This window comes from Scomber scombrus, chromosome 12 (assembly GCF_963691925.1).
Source record: "Scomber scombrus chromosome 12, fScoSco1.1, whole genome shotgun sequence".
NCBI classification, from domain to species: Eukaryota; Metazoa; Chordata; class Actinopteri; order Scombriformes; family Scombridae; genus Scomber; species Scomber scombrus.
Genome location: NC_084981.1, coordinates 16231164 through 16254346, shown reverse-complemented (window position 1 = coordinate 16254346; position 23183 = coordinate 16231164). Strand labels below are relative to the sequence as shown.

The following is a 23183-nucleotide window of genomic DNA, read 5'->3' as shown; positions in this document are numbered from 1 at the left end:
CAGAAAAATGAGTTTTATTCTCATGTTAATGTCTCAACATACAAATCACATTCCTTTTAATAAAAGAAAAGTTCAATCAGTACCTGGCATCTAGACTCTTTCTAAGAATACAACCATTTCTCATTGTATCCCACTCTTTCTCTAACATCTGCTATCTACTCAGAAAAATAGTAACATTACAGTTTGCTTCTACTTATATTTTTTAGCCCAATAGTCAAACTTGTGGACCAAATTTCCTTTGAAAAACTGTGCAAGAATAGATCCCTTTTTAATAATTCAAATAAGAAGTGATCCTTTTTTTCTAATTTAGAATAAAAGGCCCTCAATGAAATGTAAGGAACTGATGTGATACATAAAATGTGTATTAGTTACAGTAGAAATTATAGTACCTATTCATAGTCTACTGGAAACCTAGGAACAGTTACATGTTTAAGGTTCACAGATAAACAAGTGCAAAACAGAAAAAAGGATAAAGTTGCCTTCGTGGTTTTTGGCACAATAAGATACAGGATATGGTTTGAGGAAGGGCAGAATATTTTTGTCAATATATTTTTTCCTCCTGAATAAAAAATACAATTAAATAACAATGAAAAGTCACTAACATTTAAACGGATCCAGAGGAAAACCCTTTAAGATATTACCCTGCAAATTTTGCTTCATAGTTTTTCTTTTCATGAGAACATCGATAAGTGACTGACAACCAACCACAAAAAAACAAAAATAAATTCTTTAAAAAACATGCTAATACCTGCTAAGACATGACTTGACTGCCAGACGTTCCTAGGCATATGACCTAGTGAAAATACGTGTAATATATATTTATTTATATATTTATATATATACTGTATATTTGTGTTTTCAGATGTATCTGCATACTGTATATGTTATACTCTATATTGTTGTTAAATACATGTTAAAGAGATAGAATGATAGTTACACAGTGGTCTTGTCTAGCCCTGGAGTGCATTCTGAGGAGTTAACCTGTTGGCCGCCGCTTCGGCCTACCCTCAAAACCTCACCATTGTCATGCGCTTTCCACTGCACTGATCCCAAATCAGCCCCTATTCAACTAGAAGATGGGTGAGATGACACATTGGATCTTAAAAGTTAAAACTTTAAAACAGATCCCTAAACGTTCCAGCTAAATGACCAGGGGCTGGTTTCAGATCAGGCTTCTTCTCCAAAGGCACTTCCGAAAGGCCCATAAACTGTCTGCACACCCGGCTACTATGGAAACACAATGCATAGAGCAAACATCAATGTGTTTTGAGTTTTCATGGTTGTCACTGCTGGCAGTCAGGTTCAGTGCGACCACAGCTACATACTTCAGAGGTTTGGTGCTTTTGCACATTTGTGATGAAACACCACAAAAAGCGTGAAGTCTGATTCTGGCATTTCATTTGTATAGCATCATATTCCTGCTAATGAGCAACCATGATTCAACTCAGCTGAAATTGTCATTACAATTTTGAACAACAGTCTCAATGTTGTTTTCTCAGTCACTCATTCACTCACTCACTCACACACACAAACACACACACACACACACAAACAAACATATACAATTAGTTGTCAGTCATCATCAAATGGGTGCATAATTGTAGGGAAACCACATGTCATTTGGTACATGGGTGGGGTAGGAGGGGGGGTTGCTGAACTTCATTAGTGTTGAGGTTTGTGTACACAGGGGAGGGAAACGCATTCAAGCATATATTGAACACCAATAGTCAGACTTGTCTTTCTGACTGTAAACAGACGCTTACAATGCAGCATTACAATTACACCACCAGAAACCCTTGGGGAAGACTGAATGAACGTTAACGTTGAGATCCAGTGCTACTAACCTGCTCCGGAGTACATCAGAATAGGAGGCTCTGATTATAAATCATAACAAAGACACAATAAAAAAATATCAATAATTTACATAACTAGCTCACTGTAGTGTACCTATTGGTATAGTGTGAAAAGGGTTAATTAGTGTTTGGGAATGGAGATGAAAGGCGCAGCTTGCTGTAGTGGCTGTCGGTCTCCTCTAGGGGCAGCCAAGTGGAGTCCACAGGACTTTACTTTGTTCTTGATCAACTATTGTCATGATCTGAGTGCAAATGTAAGGGAGGGTCCCACCTTGGACAATACCTGTGGGGAGAGTTTTGTCAGAGAATGTTTATCACAATGCAAAGAAGGTACTAGTCCTTCTAAAAGGACAGATTAAAAAAAAAAAATTGTATTTGTATTGTATCAGCGGTTGCATACAAACCTGTGAAGAATTTGCTGTACTCTTGCTCTATCTTCTGTGCACTTTCAAACTGCTCCTTGGAATGTTTCTGAGATACTTTGTCCCGCAGATACACAGGATCTTTCTGCTCCCTATGAACAAGTGGAGGGTCATTCAGTTCAGAGCCTTTGAGGTATGAATCCAATACCAGTTACCGTAAACATTGGTGTACAAGACGCTTCTAAATGCAATTCTTTTTCACTTAGAAGTGGGGTGCATCTTTTACACCAGTGTGTCCTATACAGGAGTAAAATACAGAGAGAGGTTGGATCTGGATATGATTATAGGTATGTAAAAACTATAACATTAACTATAAAGATAACAAGGTAAGCATCCACACGTATGCCCTATAAACAGCAAAGTGAAGAAGGGATACAACACTTGCACTGAGAGCCCTTATTTTAAAAAGAAAGAAAAAAAAGGCATGTTCCACCAGCTGTTTGGGATTATGCAAGTGTGTGTGGTGGAGTGAAGACATGCCAAAGGCTTCTTGGTAGGATGGAGAGTGTGAAGGCTTATCCTGCTCCATCCACATGCACACAGACACACACACATACACACAAAGTGGGTATGGATGCTGCTTTACCAGGACTTCCCCATCATTATACTTCTGAAACTGGCACAGGAACCCCCCAGGCTCCACGAACCAAGCATTGTGTGTGTGTGTGTGTGCGTGTGTGTGTGTGTGTGTGTGTGTGTGTGTGTGTGGTGGCGGCACAAAGAAACTGACACTGAGGGGAAAGCTTGGTCTGTCCTAATTAGTGTTATGAAACAGGGTGCCACTTACTTGATCTGCTTGGAGTTTTTGTAGCGCACAAAAACAACAATTGGATAAATGTGAACGCTGTGGAGCCTTTCGATAGCATGCGGGGCAATGTCAAGCAAACAGTGACAGCCCTGTAACAAAAAAAGAAAACAGAACATCACATCAACACACAACAGCTGAACTAATCCAATACACTGCTTCAAAAGTGTTGATAACAAATATCATTTGTTATCACGAAAAAGATTGGTCTTTAATTAATCAATATCTAAGATTAAAACGCTCCAATACCTTATCTTGAGCAAACAAAGAGACTAAAGACAAACAGAAGCCACTTTGTCATAAAAAATACAAAGATTTATACCTTATCTGTTATTTCCTTTATAGAAGCAACAGTGGTCACGTCAAAATGGCCACTCCTGCGCTTGTAGTCGATAAAGAGGCAGTCTTTAACGCCCCGCTCGATGGCTTGCTGGGATGCCTTCATCACCTCTGCAGACATGAAAGAAAGAGGAAAAGAGTAAAGAAAACTACATTTTCCTCAAAGTTGTGGAGTGAGGAATCATACTGTACAATGCAGAATAATCATTTCCTGATTTACAGTACAAACTCCCATTCTTCAACTCTAAAATCTTATTTCCAATGCAAAAATATCATCTAATAATGAAAATGCACAATTTATTCCATTGATTTTTATAGCTGAAAAACATCTGGATGAGGTGAACTGACCCAGTACACATCTGCAGAACTTCCCCGGAGACTCTTTGACCAGCATTTCCTTCACAGGGTCAGTTAGCGGCCCGAGGACAAGTACTGGTCGGGGAGAGGTGCACTCCACCTTCTGGACCCGCTGATATGCCAGGCTCACGCAGTCTGACGTAAAAGAACACACAAGTCATTTAAAGCCATAATCAAAACAAAAATCATGATACCTACAGCCCCATTTGAATCAAAAACAGCAAAACCTTTCTGCTCACCATCGAGGAAGGGGATGGAGTCTGTGCTGATGGCATCTAGAGCCACCATCTCTTTGCTGTCTTTGGAGCTGCTGCGTTTGTGTTTCTGTTTCCTCCTGAAGAATGATCTGCGGGCCGCTGCAGAGAGAGTCTTACTCGAGTCTTCCTTCATTTCTGTCACACTGTGTCTGCGGTAAAACTCTTGGTCCATCCTATACCACAAATGAAAAGAAAGATTTATCCAACAGAATCTGCACATAAGAAGGCTGCGTGTGCATCTATGTGTAAAGTGGATTTTTTTTTTTTTTTTCTTTTAGGGTCATTTAAGCTTGAGGAAATTTTCACTGGTGAGGATTGTTAAACATTGATTTTTTTTGTCAAACTAAGTTTAGAGCAAACATTAAGGTTAGGCATACAGTGCTGAGAGTCAAGGTTCAATAGAAAAAATATATCTTTATTGTAAAATCTACTCTCCATTTTAGGAGGTCAGTCACAAATATATAAAGGATTGCAGTTGCTTTGAATGTCTTGTTACTGGCAACTATAAAACAACAAAATCAGTAGCACTATATTATTTAACCACCATAGATGTGCAGAAAATGTGTTTTGCAACAATAATGCAATAAGAGGACAACAGGACCTTGAATAAAGTGCAAAAGGCCAGTCCAAAATATATGGAAGAGAGATGCCTCTATGATTCGATGAGCAGTATGGCAGAGATTGTTGTCACAGCTGTTACAAAGTGTCCACTGGCTTAAAAATGTACGTGTGTAAGCGTGCACCGCATTCTCAACCCACATGTACTTGCTGGGGATCTGCCCCCTCTGGATCTGCTGCGCGTTCTCGTCTAGCTGCCAGGCCATCCACGTCCCAAAGCTTCCCTTTGGTAAAGACTCATCCACGTACAGGATGTCGTCCTTCTTAAAACTGAGGTCCCCTTCAGCCTCACCCACCCGGTCGTAAAGTGCTCTGGTGGGAGGGAGAGACAAGGATAGATGGGAAGTTATGAAGAGGAGGGTGGAGGGATCGAAGGAGCATGAAGTTGATAAAGTGAGAGAGGAGGTGAGGTATCAGACAAGAAAGGTGTGAAAAAAACAAGATAAAGAGTCAGAGAGATAGAAGGAGGGTAAGAAATGAAGTGTAGAGAGAGTTTATCCATCGACAGTATAGGCTTTGCCTGTCTCCTGTTGGAGCCTTGTAAGTCATTCCCAAGCAGCCTATCTGTGACAGCCAGGCAGGCTGAGTGTATTTACTGCAGATGACATCACAAGCCCACTTGCCTATATGACAAGTGACTGCGGCAGCTGCTGCAACACACCCCGACAGACTCCCAACAATAAAACATGACTATTTTGGAGCTTCATTTTCCATTCATATATAATGTATTTCTAATGACCTGGAAAACACTAAGCACTAAATTGGATGTGGTGTGTAGTGAGAAGAGAGATTAGAGAACCTAAATTTGTGATTAGCATCGTCACAGTCACACAGTGGATCTGGGACATAATTGGTCAGATGAGAAAGATTGCAGCTTGTCCAAGGGGCGCTCCAGTGGTGGTTCTATAAATAGTAGCATGGACGGAGATGAGACTGCTTGTGGAAAATGAGTTTGGTTCTTTATTAGCGCTGTACCACATAAATGCCCAACAATGATTTGTGTGAGTGTGTAACATGTATATAAGCATTGTACACGTACCTAATATAAAAGCCATCTCCTGGAACATCTTTGAGCATGCTGAAGTCGTCTGGCCGATGCTGCACCTTGAATGTGACCGTCTCAGCAGGCTTCAGCATCTCAACGTACACCTCTTCTGCCGTCTTATTCTTCATATTCACCGAGTTATACTGAAAGACAAGAGGTGAGGAATAAAATAAACAAATAAAAGGAGGCCAGTGAACTTCACATTATGAAAAATAAGACAAACTCAAGGTGAGGAGAAAAGAAATTTCAAGGGTGTTTACACTCATCTGTGAAATCATTTGCTGAACCTTTGAAGGATCCTCTAATAAACATGAGACATTTCCCCCAAGCTTTCAGCTGTATCATAGTGTCGCAGTATTGATTTGTGCCATGTATGGGGAAGAAAACAAACAACATCGGAGATTGACGGACTCACTGATGCGGTGCGGCCTGATGACAAAGCTGCATGGCAATTCAGATAGCAGGTCGTTTGTGGTGGGAGAGCTAAGTGGGAGCGTGCCAGGAATTGTCTTTTATGAGTTTGCGGTGCTCTTGATAGATCACAAATGTCAAGTGAGCGAACACAGACAGGCAGGGGAAAAAATGCCAACGCTTTTTTCAAAGCGCTCAAGTTCAAATTAATGATATTCCACCAAGCTTTGTAGCATTCAGGGGACAGTAAATATTTTATAAGAGTCTAGCTTTTTCAACACTTCAAAAAACAGAAGTTACATCTGCATCTCTTCACCGTCTCACGAAAATCCACAGCATCATGTGAAATCATTTTAGCAATTGAATAAAAATACTATTTGCTCTCAAGAATTGTAAATAAGAAAAACAGTGTTCTACTTTATCATGACTTTTTGCATAGACCATTGGTCACTGTGCATGTGTGTATAACTCTCCATGCATGCATTATGATAGTCCTAGTCATTAGGTTTTGTGTGTCTATGTATGTATATACTCAAGTAAAAGCAGAAGTGCATGAGTCCAAACCTCCATGATGAGGTCGCCAGAGAGCAGCCCATCAGCGCCTCTGGCAGGACTGTCCTCATCCAGACTCTCTATGTAGACGCCCCGGAGGTTCCCACCACATAGTGTGACTCCCACCTCCACCCCAGGCCTGCGCACTGTCACAAGGCGTGGCTCAACCGCCTTCTTGCTGCTATCAGAGGGCATCCTGGGGGGACAAACAGTCAAGAGTTAGAAAGATACAGAATGATATGTAAGAAAGAAATCCCTCTCAATCTCAAGTTATTATTTTGGTGGGGTTCTTTTTTTTCCTTTAATGAAAAATTGTGCACATGTTTACCTGATAAAATTGTGGGGGCTGGTGGTGGGTGTGGTCTGCTTGGAGGAGGGGGTGAGGGTGCCCTCGTCCTGTTCACTGAGTGTATCGATGGTGGAGTGATTGTCTGGGGTGGCAGCGCCGCTCCCCTGAGGAGTCGACTGAGTACTGATTGGCTCTAGACGGGAACTGCACCAATATTTTTTTAAAACAGTCAAAAAGATGGAAATTCCTGGCACCATTAATACAATTACATTTATACAAGGCCTAAGGATTAATGTACTTCACAGTGAATGAATTACTCAAATGATTTTCTGTGTCTCCTGGGCATGCCAAACTACGTTATTCATACCTTTTTCAAAAATAGTTAAACTCAAAAGTGACTCAAGAAGACGCCCGTGACAGAGAGGGGCTGGATTAGAAACAGGAAGTATGTGCAAAACATAGGAGCTTGTTTTGTTATACTCTAACCATCCTTAGTGTTTACATATAAGATATGAGTCCAGGGTTTCACATATGCTCTCCTGTTCTGTACTTTAACACTATGGTGAAAGTTTGTCTTGCAATAGTTCAGTTATTCTCCGACTAAAACAAGCACCAAAAATTGTTTAAATCTAGACAAACTTTTACTGAGCTCAGAGTTAGCAGGTGGTGGCCTTTAAGTCTATCAAAATTAAAACATGCCACACAACTCTCGTTCAATTGAATAATGTATAGAGCAATAGTTAAAATATCAAAGCTCACATTAGTCTACATTTCACTGTGTGTGTGCTCTAAAAGTTAGAAACTCACTGCTGACTGATAACCAACAAGAAACTGCATTACACAAATACCAAAGATATATTTAATGTATTTGACATTGTTGCCATTAAATAGTTTGTCCATCAGTGACTACTGAGAAGTAAACTTTTCAGAAAAAATTGCTTGATGAAAAAAACTACAACTAAAGTTGCATTTAAATAAAACCTGGCCATGTAAAGTATGATAATACACATTACTATGTCATTCTTAAACTGAAACACTCCCAGCACACGTGGGACTCAGACTAAAAATACCCCCACATTTAACATCTACAAACAATTCTTGAAGAAACAGTGTAATACCTGGAGCGAGAGTGGTTGCCCAGCTGGTACATGTGTGGGTTGTACTGGGCCATGATGGTGATTGTGTCACACTGCTGGCCTATGATGAGACGAGCTTGCTGCTCCGTAGCGTTCCGTAAGTTGATACCATTATACTGATGAAGCAAGAAACGTGCGATCAGGGAGAGAGGATTAGGTAAGATAGGTTTAATAAAGAAATAGAGAGATAGTTATAGTATATGTGCTCTGTGTATTGAAGGTTTTAAATCATTAGTAGTACTTGGTGGAGAAGATACTCATGAGAGTTGACAGGGGATTAGCTTACCACCCATTTGCCTACCCTTAAAAAAAAGTGTATACAGCCATTATTTGCCTTGTAACATCGCTCGTCCTTTTTGTATTTCAGAAAGATTGAAGCAATGCATGCCTATTTATATTTTCATTAATGAATATGTAGGATTTTTGCATTGTTTAATCTACATCAGGGGTTTTCAATGTCTGACATTGTGTGCCGCCCCTTTGGACAAAATTCAGACAGCTGCACCATACCCAATTCCCCCCATTTTTTTAGCCTATATCACTGGATTACTTTGACACTTAAGAAAACCTAAAAATGTGACGATTCTCAGGGAAGTTCTGGAGTTAGGGGGAGGGTCTTCTTTCTGTAATTGATGGTAGTGTCCATAAGCAGATTTATGCTTGTTTATTTCAGCGCGCCTTCATAAGACAAATTACAACATAGGTCTAAAATTCAGGTCAGCAAAAACAACTTATTATAACGTTTACGCCATCTAGCAGCCTCTATAATTATGACTCGGGGAAGTGATGCAGTTCAGACGACGCCATTATTATGTGACTTAAGATGATTTTGCCTTATTAGGTGGTGGCAGGTTAGGGAGATGGCTAGATAGTTGGCAAAAAGTGGACTTTGCTGCAGGAGATGATTGTTTACTTCTCATTTCCAACCATGAGAAAAAAAACTGTTTACTTTTGCCATGACAATGAAGTATAAAAGTGATCACTTTAACCAAAATCATGATCTTCCCCTAATCATAATGAAGTGTTTTTTGCACCTAAACCTAACCAGACCTTAAACAACCTTTAATAGTGATTTGTAATGGTTTTTGGAAAACTGCATATAAAAGGGTCCTATTTTCTTTTCTTGAAGCACATTATCATGGCTGCTAAATGGCATAAACATAACAATAGGTCGTTTTTTGCCACCAGAATTTTACACCTCTGCTGTCATTTAATTATGAGGATTTGTTAGATTATTTGCGATGCTCATGACAGTTTATGATACCCTCTGGAAATCTAAGTCACCCTGAATCTAAAAAGATGTGTATCGTGTCTGTGTGTTCAGATTTGACTGAGTTATGACTATAGGTATAAACTTGGAAATTGCAGTTCACATCTCACATATCTCCCTCCCCGTGCCTCATTTTGAAAATTCTGATTTATATGACGCAGGCATCTCAGCCATTAATGATGCATCATTTTTATATTGAACAGAGTTACTGATCAGGTGGATGCCATCATGCATCTGCTGCCTTTATTTAATCTCTGAACTTTAACTACTAAGAAAGAAAATCTCGTAAAAATCAGGAAAGGATTTTTAATGAATATACACTCTTGTGTTCTTGGGTTACTGTAAAATGTGAAAAGTTCTGCAGGCCTGTTAGATTATGGCTTTTTTCCCCATGTTTTCAGCTGTAAGACTAAATTAAATGTCAAAAATGTTCTTACTGTTTTTTGCTTTTAACTACACAAATAGTGTAGCATTTACAAGAAAGGTATATGCCTTCTTTATGCGACTTTGCAATAGTATTTCAGCTTACACAGTCATTTTTTAAAGTTGTAAAAACCATATATTGGTGACTGTATAAAAATGCTGGGAAATGTGACAACACTAATGAATACAGCCTTCCGGGTAGTAAAGTGGAAAAAGTGTGGAGTAGGCAGTAAAATTACTTTGAGCCCTTGAAGCAACCATATATCAGTAGTATCAGTATTAGGCTACTCCTGTATTGCTCTGCTTCCTGACACACATTGGAGAATGTGCTGCTTGAAGCTACATTTTCAAGTATAGGTTGTTCATACCTCCAGTAACTGGTCTCCATACTCTAGTCCTGCCTGGTGGGCGATGCTACCTCCAGTAACTTTGGAGACAAAGATGCCTCCATTCTCCCCACTCACGATGGAGATGCCCAGAGGCTCCGCACCTTTGTGCACAATGACATTACGGGGCTCCTCCAAGTATGGCCTGGTGGAAAAGAGAAGTGTATATGAATGAATAGTACTACAGAAAAGCAGTTATACGACACCGCACAGGAGCAAATTGGGAGGGTAAATGGTGAGGTGAAGTTGACCAATTAATTTACAGCTCTGGAGAGTTACTCCCTATGCAGGCTTTGGCTCTAGTGATACAAAGTCATGTCTGGTCCAATTAATAGACAGATTAAGTTGTGTTTGAGCTTAAATTGGCCCTCAGGCCTGTAAACTGATTATCTATCCAGAGCAACAGTTTCCACCTGGCTTGAACAAGAAACTGAAAAGGCTAAGAGACCAGAGACATTGTGTACCACATCATGAAAGCACAGGCAAAAAAATCCCTTCATATGAAGGATTTGCATGAACTTTGTGTGTTTTCATAACAAGTTGGCTTTCGACATGGAATACAATTCAATGAAGGCAGATAAGAGGAATGGATTAGCAGCCAGAGAGAGGGGTAAACAGAGTAGTGGTGTACAAACAAGACCATGACCCAGAAGTTAGCGGCTGAATAATAATACCATTGCATAACATACATACTGCAGACTGAAGGGTGACTTGGCTTGAGGCCAAAATACACACATGCATATTGACCATGTTGTCATAATAGGGCTTGGACGCTGCATGCAATAACTGAGATTTGAGCGGGTTTCCCAACATGTGAGACAAGGGCAGACATACAATCATAACACTGAACCTTTAAAGCTCACCAAGTGTAGCTGAACAGGGGTATATTTTCTATATCCTGAGATATAAATTGTTTACATTAGCATGCAAAGGGCTGGTAATCTGAAAATTAAAACTGCACTCTCGGGGTGGGTGAAAAACATCACAAAATCTCGTTTTGCATTCCATATAGTGCATGTGAAGTGCGTAGGACTATTCTTTTCCTCCATATTGTCTAACCGACTGCACTGAAGCATGAGAAAGACGTGAACTCAGAGGGGGAGGGTGGGGACATTCCCTTGTTTGTAGCACTGTGAGGGAGAACGAACCTGAGGCTCCTGAGAGAGGAGAACCTCGGCCTTGCAGCCAGAGGAATCCTTAGAAAAGATCGGTTACGGTAAAGAGATCTGGAAGCGGAAGGTTGCAGATAGATGGGAGGAAGATAAAGAGGAGAATGGTGGACAGATATCATACAGAGACAGTAAAGACAGAGGTGTAGTGATACAAAATGGGACAGAAAAGAGTAATATAAAATTACAACACACTGGTAGACCACTGCTTCTTTTTTGGAAGCTTCCATAAAATTATTAAGGGTTGTAATAGGATTTAAATCTGAATTTCAATAAGGGGTTGAACAGCGCTGACCACCTGTTGCTTGGCAACACCTTTTGAAATCGCCTAGGAGGATCCCTGAGGGAAGACATAGACCATATCATACTGGCTTCTGAAGTGATCATTATAATCATACTCTCATTCATCCCAAATCTACATCATCTGTCGAGTCATTTTATCACAGTCCTATAACAAAGACCATGCTAATCAACTAGATTATAATCATCTGATTAACATTTTGAACACGTCTATTACAGGCTCTCACTTCCAGCTACTCAATGTAAATTTCTGACGCAAGATCAGGAAATTAGTCAAAACCAAGTCAATCTGTAGCAGTTAAGAGCATCACAATAGTACACATGTGTCATCCCGCTGAGCATGAAAACTGAATTTACATTTACAAATTTTTATCTGCGTTAGTTTTTGTCATACCTATCTTTCCTGCGCTCCCCTATTGGCACAGGACTGACAGAGATCCGAGGTAAAGTTGAAATGGAGCCTTGTGATTGGCTGCTGGCAAACGAAGAAGTTTCTAGATTGAGTGGAGACTGTGGAGGTGTGATGAGACTGGGGCTGCTGCACTCTGAGTGTGAGAGGGAGCCTAGATTTAAAGACAAAGGAGCAGAAAGGGGCAGAACCATGACATTTACATCTCACATGAAATACACCTCTGAAATACACACAGAAATCTGATTACAATTGCAATGTCACACCATATTGTCAGCGTTTATAAAGGACAGTAAATATCCAATTTCACTGGTCCCACATACACAAATCTCCTGACATCTACGTTTTAACAAGGATATTGCTGTCTGAGCTGCCTGTCAGCAGATTGTTGCTTTTGGTTACTGTTGAGAATGTGTGTGGAAATGTATCTCCATTTAATAAGCTACTGCCTGTGAAGTAGCGACACATTGTTTTCACACACTGCTGTTAATTTGGAAAAATATGTTTGAGTTTGGCTAGTAAGATTTTGAATTCTAAATACAAAATCTGAACACAATCTAACCATCCAGGATGTACATTCAATCATGTATAGAGGTGAATGTGAGATTTCAACCCCTACAGTTTCAAGGATAGATTTAAAATTACCTGTTTTCCTTCTGACAATATTGTAAAATCTCAATTTAAAACTAAAAGATATTGATCTTACTATGCAGCAGGCCTGACAAAGTTAAACCAATCATTGGGGTTTAGAAACAAAGTTAAAAAGAAAAGCTATGGCTAGAGCTGTATCTGCTGCCTTGCAGTTTGATCCAAGATGCTTTTCACACTCGTGGTGAGTGTGAAGTGTTTTTACTTGTGCGCACAGTACCTCTGTCTGACCCCAGCATGGAGCGAGGGTAGCGGGGAGTGGAAGGGATTTTGATCCTCTCTGTGCGGTACTGGACATTATTGGAAGAACCTGGCAGAGGGATGAGATGATACAGGGATGAACGCGCTGACATAATATGCAAAAAAAGAATGGGACATAAGTCTGTGACCTTTATTCATTTGTGTGTGCGTGCATGCGTGCATGTCAGACTGACCGAGCCGTGCGCTGGAGGGCAGTGAATTTGTACCGTGTGAAGCTCTGCTGCTGCGTGACGATGAGGTTTCAGAGAAGTCGCCCATGCGCTTCTGCTGGCTAAGGTCCAGGCTCAGACGACCCTGGTGTTGTGGGCTACACAAAAGTGAAAAATATGAAGCCTTAGAAAACACTGATAGCTATCCATAGAATACAAGAGATATTTCACAGTCAATTAAATTGATGGCCTGAGCTAAATCACAACAGCACAACATTAGGGCAAAGCAGCAATAGGAAATTATTTTCAATACCAACCACATTATATTATGTGGTTATGCCTTTGGGGAACTGGCTCATTTAAAAATACAAGTCATAATAAGAGGTCCCATCAGAAACTATGAACCAACAATTTAAAAACCTTTGACATAAACTACTAGTTTTACGGCAAGTAATCTGTAAGTGTGGAGGAAGGGGTAACCTGGTGTGGGTGTGCTGGTGACAGATCTGGGAGGCGACAGATGGACAGTTGCTGGTATGAACACGGTGACTGCGCACCGTGTACACTGGATTCCTCATCACGGCAGTCACAGCGGGGCAAGGAGCCAGACCCCGGTGGGCTGAATCTGACAAGATAGACACACCACCATGGTAAAGAGGGGGGGGGACTGTATGATTGTGTTGAGAGTGTGTTTATGTAAGAATCTAAGAAACTCACTAGGAGGTAGGGTGCCGTTGTAGACTGTGGGGACAAAGCCAACGCTGTGCCTATGGGAGCGGCTGGGTGAGGACCGCAGCATGTCCCTGGGTTCTGGTGAATGCTCATCGTTAGAGTAGCTCTGTGATAAATGATAGACACAAATGGTTACCTTTCTCCCTGCAGGGTAACAAAACACCATTATGTATTGGGAAAAAAATTCTCAATCTTTTGCTGGAGACAACATATGAGAAAAATTACATCATGAACACCTCACAACAGTAAAACGAACATTCATCCCCACTGCAAAATCCTGTGCTCATGGGCCCGAAAAGGTAGCCAGGCATGGTTGTCTGAGCCCCAGGCACTGACTCAGCTCCTGGGCTGAGTGGCTGAACCAGTGCAGAAGCATCAATCACTCAGACATGCTAGCTAAGTGGCAACTCCCAGAGGCACAGCTCTGACGGGGCTGTAAATTCTATCACAAAATGGATGCTTTGAGATGTTGGTCTCATTTTGAATTCAAACACTTGTAAATGCATAAATGTATCATGTCTCTTTATTAGAGAAGCTACTGATCAGGCTGAGCAGAACTTGTGCAGGAAGCAGGCAAAAGACTATTTTTAAAGAAGCATTTTTTAGAACATAAAACCTCACGGTTCTATGCCTCCACCAACCAGTCAAGTTGCAGTTTACATTCATGTCTGTCAAGACTAATAAAATATTTATAGTGAAGACTTTGAAAGAGTTTAATAAAATCACCACACCACAGTTTCAAGGTGGGCACCCAAGGTTCGTGTCACCAATTCAGTATCCAACCAAATGTGAAATATGGTCACAATCTCCCCTTCTATTCCTGAGTTATGGCGTTGGATAATGGCTCATACTTTTGCAGAACATCATGATGTCACAGTGAAGTTGAACTTCAACCTTTTGGACATAAAATGTCATTACTTCCTCAATTGATCCTATTGGACTATTGTGTGAAACTTTGTTCTAATTAGTGTATGAATTCTTGTGTTATGGCTAAAAATGTGTTTTGTGAGGTCACTGTGACCTTTGACCGCCAAAATCTAATCACTTTGTCCTTGAGTCCTGCTGGACGTCTGTGCCAAATTTGAAGAAATTCCCTTAAGGCATTCCTGAGATATTGCAGTCACAAGTATGGGACAGACAACCTAAAAAACGTGTGCCTCCAGCCATGACTTTCACTGGCACGGAGGCATAATAAAAAGTCTAGATCTGGTTTCAAGGTTTTAAATGGACCGACCTGGAAGCTGGGAAGAGTGATGGTCTGTGGGGTCATCCTACGTCGGAGGGCAGGAGCAGATTTAGGGCGCGGTCTCTTTACTTCAGGCTCCTCTCCTCTGGTTCGGCCGATGTCCTCGTCACATGACTTTCTTGAGGTCAGGACCTTGCCATCCAGGAAATAGTGGTTTCCATTCCTGTCTCTTTCTCTCTCACTCCTCTCCCTGCTCTCTCCTGCTGCCATGGAGATGGCAGCCTCTCCCTTGCCGTCTGAGGTGATTGTGCAGTCAGAGGCAGAGCTGCTTTGATGTTTGTGTTTGAACTTAAAAGAGTCACTGCGAGTGGGTGGGGTTGGAGGGGTTGGGGTGGGGGTGGATGAGGAGGAGAGGGACTCTGTCTTCGAAGGCTGTGGGGAATGCGATACTGCAGCAGCAGCTACTGCAGCTATCTGGTTGGCTGCCATGTACTCCATCTTGATGGAAGGGGTTTCAGGGCGCTTGAAAGTGTCCGGGTCAAATATGGACTTCCTCTGCTTAGGCGATTTATAGATGGAGAGCTGTGCTGCTGCTGTGACTGGGCTGGTGTTATCTGGTGCTACCGACATGCCTCCCACCATCATCTTGGGCCACGTGCCTCCACTGTGCTTCTTCTCCAGAGTTGTCTCCATTGCGATGCAGTCCGAGGGAGAAACGGGGTCAAAGGGTAAGGAGGAAGGTCCCTTTGGGTAGGGACAGCACTCTTGGAAGGCGCTGGGGCCAAAGCGACCAGTGCCCAAGTCAGAGGCCGGCCGAAGGCTAGTGGCATGCAGGGAACCTGTGGAGAACTGCTTGCTGATGTCTCCGTACATCTCATCAGATTCACCTCTGACCTTCCTCCTCTCCCCAGAGATGCTACTTGTGCTGGTGCTTCCAACATCAGGGCAGAAGATGTCGGTCTGTGTCGAGCTGTTGTGTTTGAGGTTGCGGCTGTTCCGAGAGTGAATCTCTGATACGTGAAGGCGCCCGTTGGACTTCTCTGATGTGTCGCGCAGACTCTCGAAGATGTTCTGGCCTGATGTGCTGTGTGGGAAGAACTACGGGGAGGACAGATGAAGGAATTAACCACAGCAACAAAAAAAAAAAGCTTTAAAAGTTTTTTCTTTGTTTGTTTTTTTCTAAATGACACCGACAAAACAAATGTGGATGCATCAGATATGCTAGGATTTCAGTTTTCCCAAACCACATGGTTGAGGTTATAAAACTGCTATGTAGGGCAAGCAAAAGTAGAAAGAAAGTTCTTGAGGATTTTCAGCATAGGAGAGGTAGAAAAGGAACTAAAAGAGTCAGATGACGGTGGCCCACCTTCATGAGAGAGAGGCTAAGAGAGTCCCTGCAGCTCCTCAAAAGAGTTTCACACTCTGTCACAGATTTGTTATCCAGAGCAATGCCGTTTATCTGGGGAGCAGAGGAAGACAATGGAAATAAGGACAGGTCCTTCTACATTACAGCAATGCACGTCAGTCTTTTTGATTTTCCTCTGAAGTGTGTATATATCTTGGGTGGCAGCATGATCTGAATAGATACACATCTCTGAACACATACAGGTGACATATCTCCTCTGCCTGGGGCCTGAGTTGCGTCTCACTTGGCTGCGGTAGGGAGAGCACAAGAAATCTAGGCCAGCACATCGCAATCTGTGTATTTCCATCATAATAGGCTTGACTTGAGAGGAAATTTTAAAATATAATCAACGGTCAAAGATATTAAAGAGCAAAGTGGGCAATATATTATGGATGAGATTTATTATATTTATATATTTATTATATTTATAATTTATAATTATAAAATTACTCTGGACAAAGGACTTTCTGCTTTGACCTCGGACAAGTTTGATACATTTTATTGAGCATAGAACAGTAACAGTCACCTCTGAGCTGTGGGGTTTAGCAACTGACATTCAGCTGTATCCCATGTATATATCATTCCTGATTCAGCACTGTGGCTTCCTTTGCAAACGCAATTAAGCATTTAGTAAGTTATATATAACCCGATACACTGATGTGATTAACATCCACAAGGGCATGATAAAATACGATATGCTTTCATGATTAAGATCTCTTAACGCATCATCTATACTTACCATTGCTAATTGTGGTTGCAGCTGAGTTATCATCTGGCATATCAGCTCTCCTGGCTACATGTATGAAACTGCTATCCTGCTAAATGGTGAGAAGAGATATCCAAGTGCTCTGGGATTTAAACGTAATGCACAGGTTTTTATGCTCCAGTTTAAACTAACAGGGGAATTAAGATTTCTGCTGCTACTGGCAGATTAGGATAAGGTCAATTTTGAAAAGACAGCGATGGAGACACAAAGTTCCATTCCTGACACTTGTCTCTTTTCCTCCTATTCCCTTCGTGTGAGTGTACCGCAGCTGTGTGTGTGAAGACAGCTCCACCTAGCCCTCCGCAGCTGCAGGTTTTTGAGGATTTAATCAAAAGGGAGACTTTTCTCCTTCTTTTACTTCTTCACATACTCAACAAAATCCCACTTTATCTGGGTGTGGAGCGTGAGTGTTGGAATGGAGTGGGGCCTGGATTAGAAACCTCATAGAGCCTGTTTGATCTGCAATGTGGTGGATGTGGAGGAAGGGAGTATTAAAAAAAAAAAAAAAGTATAAAAGAGGATTTTAAAGAAGTTGGCTATGACTCACAGCGATCAGTCTGTCTCCAACTGTGAGAGAACCTTCCCTGGCTGCCGGACTGCCCTGGACAATGGCAGTTACATACACCCCACTCTCGAGACCGATACCGCTGTCTAAGAGACAGAGGAGAAAATGAGGTGATAAAAAAAAAAAGACAGTAAAACCCCCAAAAACAAACACAGTCATAATACATAGTAAAAGACAAAAATACATCTATTTAAGCAATATTATACCTTTGTGTCCCACGAGGTTGATGTGAACAGGAGTGACCAGCCTTCCTCCCAGAGACTTTCTTCTTCGTACCACCATGTTGATCAATCCTCCACCGTTGAGCACAGCCTTAACCACCTGCTTCCGGTCCTTATTGGTCAGGTCGATGTCATTAATCTTCAACAACCAATCATTCACTCTGGAAACACAAAAAGGCTGGATCGTGAGACATAAAATGGACAGTTAGTTTATAGGAAGGAGCGTGACAGCTACTAGAGCAGCACTCACCTTAACCGTCCATCTGCAATACTTCCTTTGTCCACCCTTGTAACAAATATTCCGCAATCTCCTGGTAAATATGGATCATTTACCCCCTCTGCGATATCAAACCCAAGTGCCTTCAAATCCATGTCATCCTGTAAAGGGAATAATATAAATGTTAGTAAATCCATATAAAAGTCAGTGAATTGACAAACATATTTCAATATCATCACATTTTTGGCAGCAGAAGCTCAACTGGCTCCAGGGAGACTGGCATGTCACCAAATCACTCTCAGTAATAAGAGCTGAGCGCTGTCTTTCCTACCCTGTCTTTCTCGAACTCCACCACCTCTGTCTCCCACTCCAGGGAGTCTGTATCGATGGCTGAGTCATGAGAGCTATGGGCCATTAGCTGACAAAACCGGGCCTCCTTCTCCAACTGGCTCTCCATCTTCTCCCTTAACAAAGGAAGACATTGCACACAGAGTCAAAGGGTCAGTCACTGGAGGATGAATGGGCAGGGACAAGAGAATGAGAGAATAACACACAACCAGTCAGTATACTGGAAAAAAAATTTGAACCAAAAGTTAATGGGACTTATTCAAATATATATATATGTTCAACTAAAATAAAGTCTGCATATTTGTAGATGTAGATATCAATCATAAACTAAGTGCAAGATAAAATAACACACATATATTCAGAATGTTTCCATGATTTGACCTTATTTTTTTGTGGAAGTTGGCTTAGACTTTTCTTTCTTTCATTTTAAAATATTTCTTACATCCTTTCTGACACCAACGCCTTTTGCTTCATGGTTTAGGGAATCAAATTTATATTTGCTCATAAGAAAACTAAAAGTAGAATGCACACAATGGCGCACTGTCACTAAGATATATGGTGTCCTACTGAGGCATGCCTTGAGGGTAGCTGTGACATTAAAACCCCAGTCCTACATTGTTCTTTGCAGAGGATAGAGGCAGACACTCTCAAAGTCACAGCATACCGCATACACCATATGGTGCCTTGACTTTATGACTGCAATATACACTTTACCCAGCAGGGGGAGCTTTTACATGCAATATAAACACATTGGTATGCAGGGAGGTGAGACAGTGAGAGTTAGTCTCTCACTGTGTATGTGTATGTGTCCAAAACACTGACGCTTTTCGGGATTACACTTTTAATCTGGGCAAGTGGAAATGCCGCCAGACAAACAACTGAGCTCTCTGATGTCTCCAAAGGCACAATATCACAGCTTACACCCAGCCACACACCGAGTACAACAGCTTATAGAGACAAAGTGGTAGGACACACAAAGTTGGCAGAGTGCATGGAATAGTGTTTTGTGCTCACTCAAATGTAGAATTTTCCTCAGATATCTTATAGTTCTCCTAGAATTTTCATTCTAAGTGAGTACAGTAAACCTTGGACAAAACTTACTTCAGCTCTTTAAGCTCTCGCAATGCATCGTTCTTCTGCTTCCTCATATCGTCCAGATTCCGCAGTGCGTCGGCCAGATCGCTGACTGCCCGGTCTCTTTCCCGACGTAGGTTATCACACAGAGTTCTGGGAATGAGAAAAAACAGATATAGGTCAGTGATAGTCTAAGATATATGATATTATCTACCTCTCTTTGACAAACCTATAAACAGACTGACCTTATGCTCTCCCTCTCTGCCACTATTTTGTCTCTCTCTTGGAAGGCCCAATCCCGTCGACATTTGGCCACCTCGGCTTCCTGCGTGGCTTCCTTCAGTTCCTGGGACATGGCCTCATACTGTTTCCTCAGCACCTCAATCTCCTTGTTGGCTCGCTCCATGTCCAGGGTGGCCGAGTCTTGTTTCTAAGAAGTATACGTGAAGAGGATTGTTCTTTAAAAACCAGTGTGCTACATATGCTGTATTTCTGTTTGTGGCAACATCATAGACTTTACAGTGTCTGGTCTGAAGGATGGACATAAAATACTGATACCAGCAAATGTGCAGACTATCCAGATGTGTGACTCAAGGTATTAAAAGCTAGTCATGATGTCTTTAGGGTTCGTGTAACCAGCAGAGGGACTTTACAGACAGCCATCTAGTGGGCTGACAGAGGTGTGGACCTAAATCCGCTTACAGGACAATCCACTGACACACTGTAATCCACCAACTGACAGCTCACTGGATCCAAGCTCTTTATCCTGTGTCCAACCTTTGACTTTATACTGTCAAATCTAAGGTGTGGTAAGTGAGGACGTGTGCGTTTGTTACCTGTCTGGCCTGATAGTACTCTCGGAGCAGCTGATCCCTTTGAATGATGGCCTCTGTCCTCTCCTTCCGGGCCACGTCCCTCTCCTCTCGGACCGTCTCGATGTCTTTGCAGGCCTGGCTCAGCTCCTTCTGGGCTTCGGCTTTGTCCTTCACCTCGTGGCAGTACTTCTCCAGCAGCTCGTTCCTCTCGCAGATGGCCCTGTCGCGGTCCACCAGTGACGAGTTCAACTCCTGCCGCAGAACAAAGAGGGCAAAACGGAATGAGGGCATCTCAACACTGAGTCATTAATGCGATGTGAAAAAAAAAATATTTGAGGGCCAATGCAGAGTGATCCAACACTACTTAGTGAGTGCTCAGAAATATTCTTCAAAAAGGAGGCAGCGGAGCTAAACTATTTTTGTGCGGGGTCCTGGGTGAAAATGGCCTTTGATCCAGTGACAAGTGAATGCCTGGCCCAATTCACAAGCAGACTCACTAACAACTTGACAGACTAATATTCTCACAGAGGAAAGTGTTTAAACTGACACAGTTTTATACTTTTTGAAGGATATGATGGAAGTACTGCTGGCTCATCTGTCTGCTCAGTAACTGTCAGAATGATTTCAACCTTCTACCCTCTTGTGGAAGGTGAGAGTGATGAGTAATGACAAGAACAGTTTTAAAAATGCAAAACATCAATTTTAGGAAAATACATTATTACTTTCAACAGGTCTGCAATATTTTGAATTCAGTAAGTTAAAAGGTTTGCAATCTTCAAATTCAAGTTTGCCATTTAGTAAGTTGTCATGATGTTTTTGGGAGTGATACTCAATCAGCCTTCACCTTTACTACACTCTCTGGACAGATGGGGGAAAAAAAGGATCTATATAAATTTAAGTGTATTTTTTTTACAATCTTAAGTCTGATACCTGTCTAAGGGCCTCCAACTCTTCGCTGGCCACCACCCTCTCTGAAGAGGTGTTTTTGAGTCGGGCCTCGGCTGCCTCCAGCTCTGTCTGCAGCTTGTCCAGCTCCTTGATCACCTGGTCCCTCTCGCTCATGATCAGACGATACTCGTTGAACACAGAGTCCCTCTCCTCCTTGTACTTCTCGCAGTCCTTGGCCGCCTTCAGCTGCAAGTTCTTGTAGCGCGTTACCTCCGACTGCAGCCGCTCCATCTCTCTCTGCAGCTCCTTGTTCTGGGCCGAGGATTTGTTTAGCTCCTGCTGCATTGAATCGAACCTGGAGGATGAAGGAAGGTGGTGAGGGTTTAAATGCTATATTTTACAAGAGGCACATATAAAATGATGTGTAGTACAGCTTATGCATGTTCACAAAATGTTGGACTATCACCCCCTTTTCTGCACTGATTTAAACCTGCTAAGGTGATAGTACCTTGAACTTAATATTAACATATCAATAAGAAGTCATTTTCCCATTCCTAGAATACAACATAAATCTCTTTTTCTCATCTCATGTGTCTTGCTCTATGTATGTGTGCAGGTGACGGTGCTTTCACCTCCTCAATGAGGTGGAGTACTGCTGCTGGTAGTGCATAGCAGAATCGTGCTGTTTGAGCAGTGCATCCATCTGCTTCTGCAGCCGCCGGTTCTCCTCCTCGGCCTGCTCCAGGCGGCTCAGGTCTGTGTTATGGTTGGCCACCTTCTCGCTGTAGCGCTTGCTAAGGGCATCGTACTCCTTCTTTACGCTTTCTAGCTTGTCCATGGCTGTGTCGTACAGTTTGTTTAACACCTCTGATGAGCCCTTCTCTCTCATCACCTGGAGGGTACAATAAAAAGTCATATTATACATCCTTGCAAAACTACTACTAATAAAATTTCGACGCCATAAAATAATATCCAACAAAGTCAGTATTTGCTGTGCCGCACCTAAGCAGCAGATGGCATCAATGTGTCGGGAGAATTCTATTTTTACAGTGCAAGCAAATCCAGTGGAACTCTAAACAATACCTTTTATAGGTTTAAGTGTTTTTCTAGAGCTACATTTAGACCCCTGTCCTTGCACATTACTGAACTTAAGTTAAACTAAATGGCTGGCCTGCAAATTATCTGTTTTATGCGTAGTGTGTCCTTGAGACTGCATTATTCATTCTCTGTGAGACTGCATGTCTCATTACTATAGGTCTTGCTGATATAGTCCTCCAGATTCCTGAGAGAGCTGCTGTGACCTGAGGGCTGTATTGACCTCGTCTACACAGCATATACACTGATCTTGTAGCTACTGTACATGGTTTGGGTCAGTGTGTCCTTTGCCCAAGCCAAAGCCCTTTTCTTCTGTGCTTGCCCTTTTCAGAAACACTCTGTATGCAGTTCCGTCTGCTTGGCTGCCCTGTGCTCCTAACCACTGCAGTATTCCCATAGGTGCTGTGTGAGACAACACTGCACAGTGGTCCAATGCTGTTCAGGTCACAGCACCCTTGTGCTGTTTAGAACAAAGTATTCAGTGAATAGAGGACAACAAACTTTACTTGTTGTATGACTTTAAAAAGTAAAGCATTATTGAAAATGTGAACGACTGTAACAAAGGAACACTTTTTTTTTTTAAATGCAGTTTGATTTTATGAATTAGCGCTAGCATCTGTTGCATGCCAGTAAATCTTTGAAGGCAATTCCAGCCGTTATAACATCTGGGCCACTATTTGTTTTGGATATCTGCATAATGACTGGTGCTGATCATATGTGCTGGTCTATTGAGTTGACTTATATGTATTGTATTTGAGCAGGGGGTTTTCTG

The 23183-nt window shown here is 41.9% G+C and overlaps 1 protein-coding gene across 3 annotated transcripts in view; it reads right to left on the bottom strand.

Annotated features, from left to right (window-relative positions):
- Positions 1 to 23183, bottom strand: part of dlg5a (discs, large homolog 5a (Drosophila)) — a 40429-nt gene continuing 17246 nt past the window's right edge. For 2 of the 3 annotated variants that reach the window (XM_062430313.1, XM_062430315.1), the window contains exons 6-33: positions 21949 to 22208; positions 21359 to 21671; positions 20450 to 20680; positions 19859 to 20043; positions 19641 to 19766; positions 18523 to 18655; positions 18225 to 18352; positions 17960 to 18135; positions 17736 to 17839; positions 16384 to 16476; positions 15066 to 16115; positions 13817 to 13937; positions 13580 to 13724; positions 13124 to 13257; positions 12910 to 12999; positions 12027 to 12195; positions 10146 to 10308; positions 8067 to 8200; positions 6988 to 7152; positions 6672 to 6855; positions 5691 to 5839; positions 4793 to 4963; positions 4016 to 4206; positions 3768 to 3911; positions 3403 to 3530; positions 3063 to 3172; positions 2258 to 2367; positions 1 to 2136 (exon numbers count right to left, since the gene is read on the bottom strand). In XM_062430313.1, the coding sequence (XP_062286297.1) occupies positions 2033 to 2136; positions 2258 to 2367; positions 3063 to 3172; positions 3403 to 3530; positions 3768 to 3911; positions 4016 to 4206; positions 4793 to 4963; positions 5691 to 5839; positions 6672 to 6855; positions 6988 to 7152; positions 8067 to 8200; positions 10146 to 10308; positions 12027 to 12195; positions 12910 to 12999; positions 13124 to 13257; positions 13580 to 13724; positions 13817 to 13937; positions 15066 to 16115; positions 16384 to 16476; positions 17736 to 17839; positions 17960 to 18135; positions 18225 to 18352; positions 18523 to 18655; positions 19641 to 19766; positions 19859 to 20043; positions 20450 to 20680; positions 21359 to 21671; positions 21949 to 22208 (5211 nt within the window). In that variant the 3' untranslated portion in view covers positions 1 to 2032. The remainder of the gene's footprint in view (positions 2137 to 2257; positions 2368 to 3062; positions 3173 to 3402; positions 3531 to 3767; positions 3912 to 4015; positions 4207 to 4792; positions 4964 to 5690; positions 5840 to 6671; positions 6856 to 6987; positions 7153 to 8066; positions 8201 to 10145; positions 10309 to 12026; positions 12196 to 12909; positions 13000 to 13123; positions 13258 to 13579; positions 13725 to 13816; positions 13938 to 15065; positions 16116 to 16383; positions 16477 to 17735; positions 17840 to 17959; positions 18136 to 18224; positions 18353 to 18522; positions 18656 to 19640; positions 19767 to 19858; positions 20044 to 20449; positions 20681 to 21358; positions 21672 to 21948; positions 22209 to 23183) is intronic. The other variant, XM_062430314.1, reaches the window with a different exon arrangement.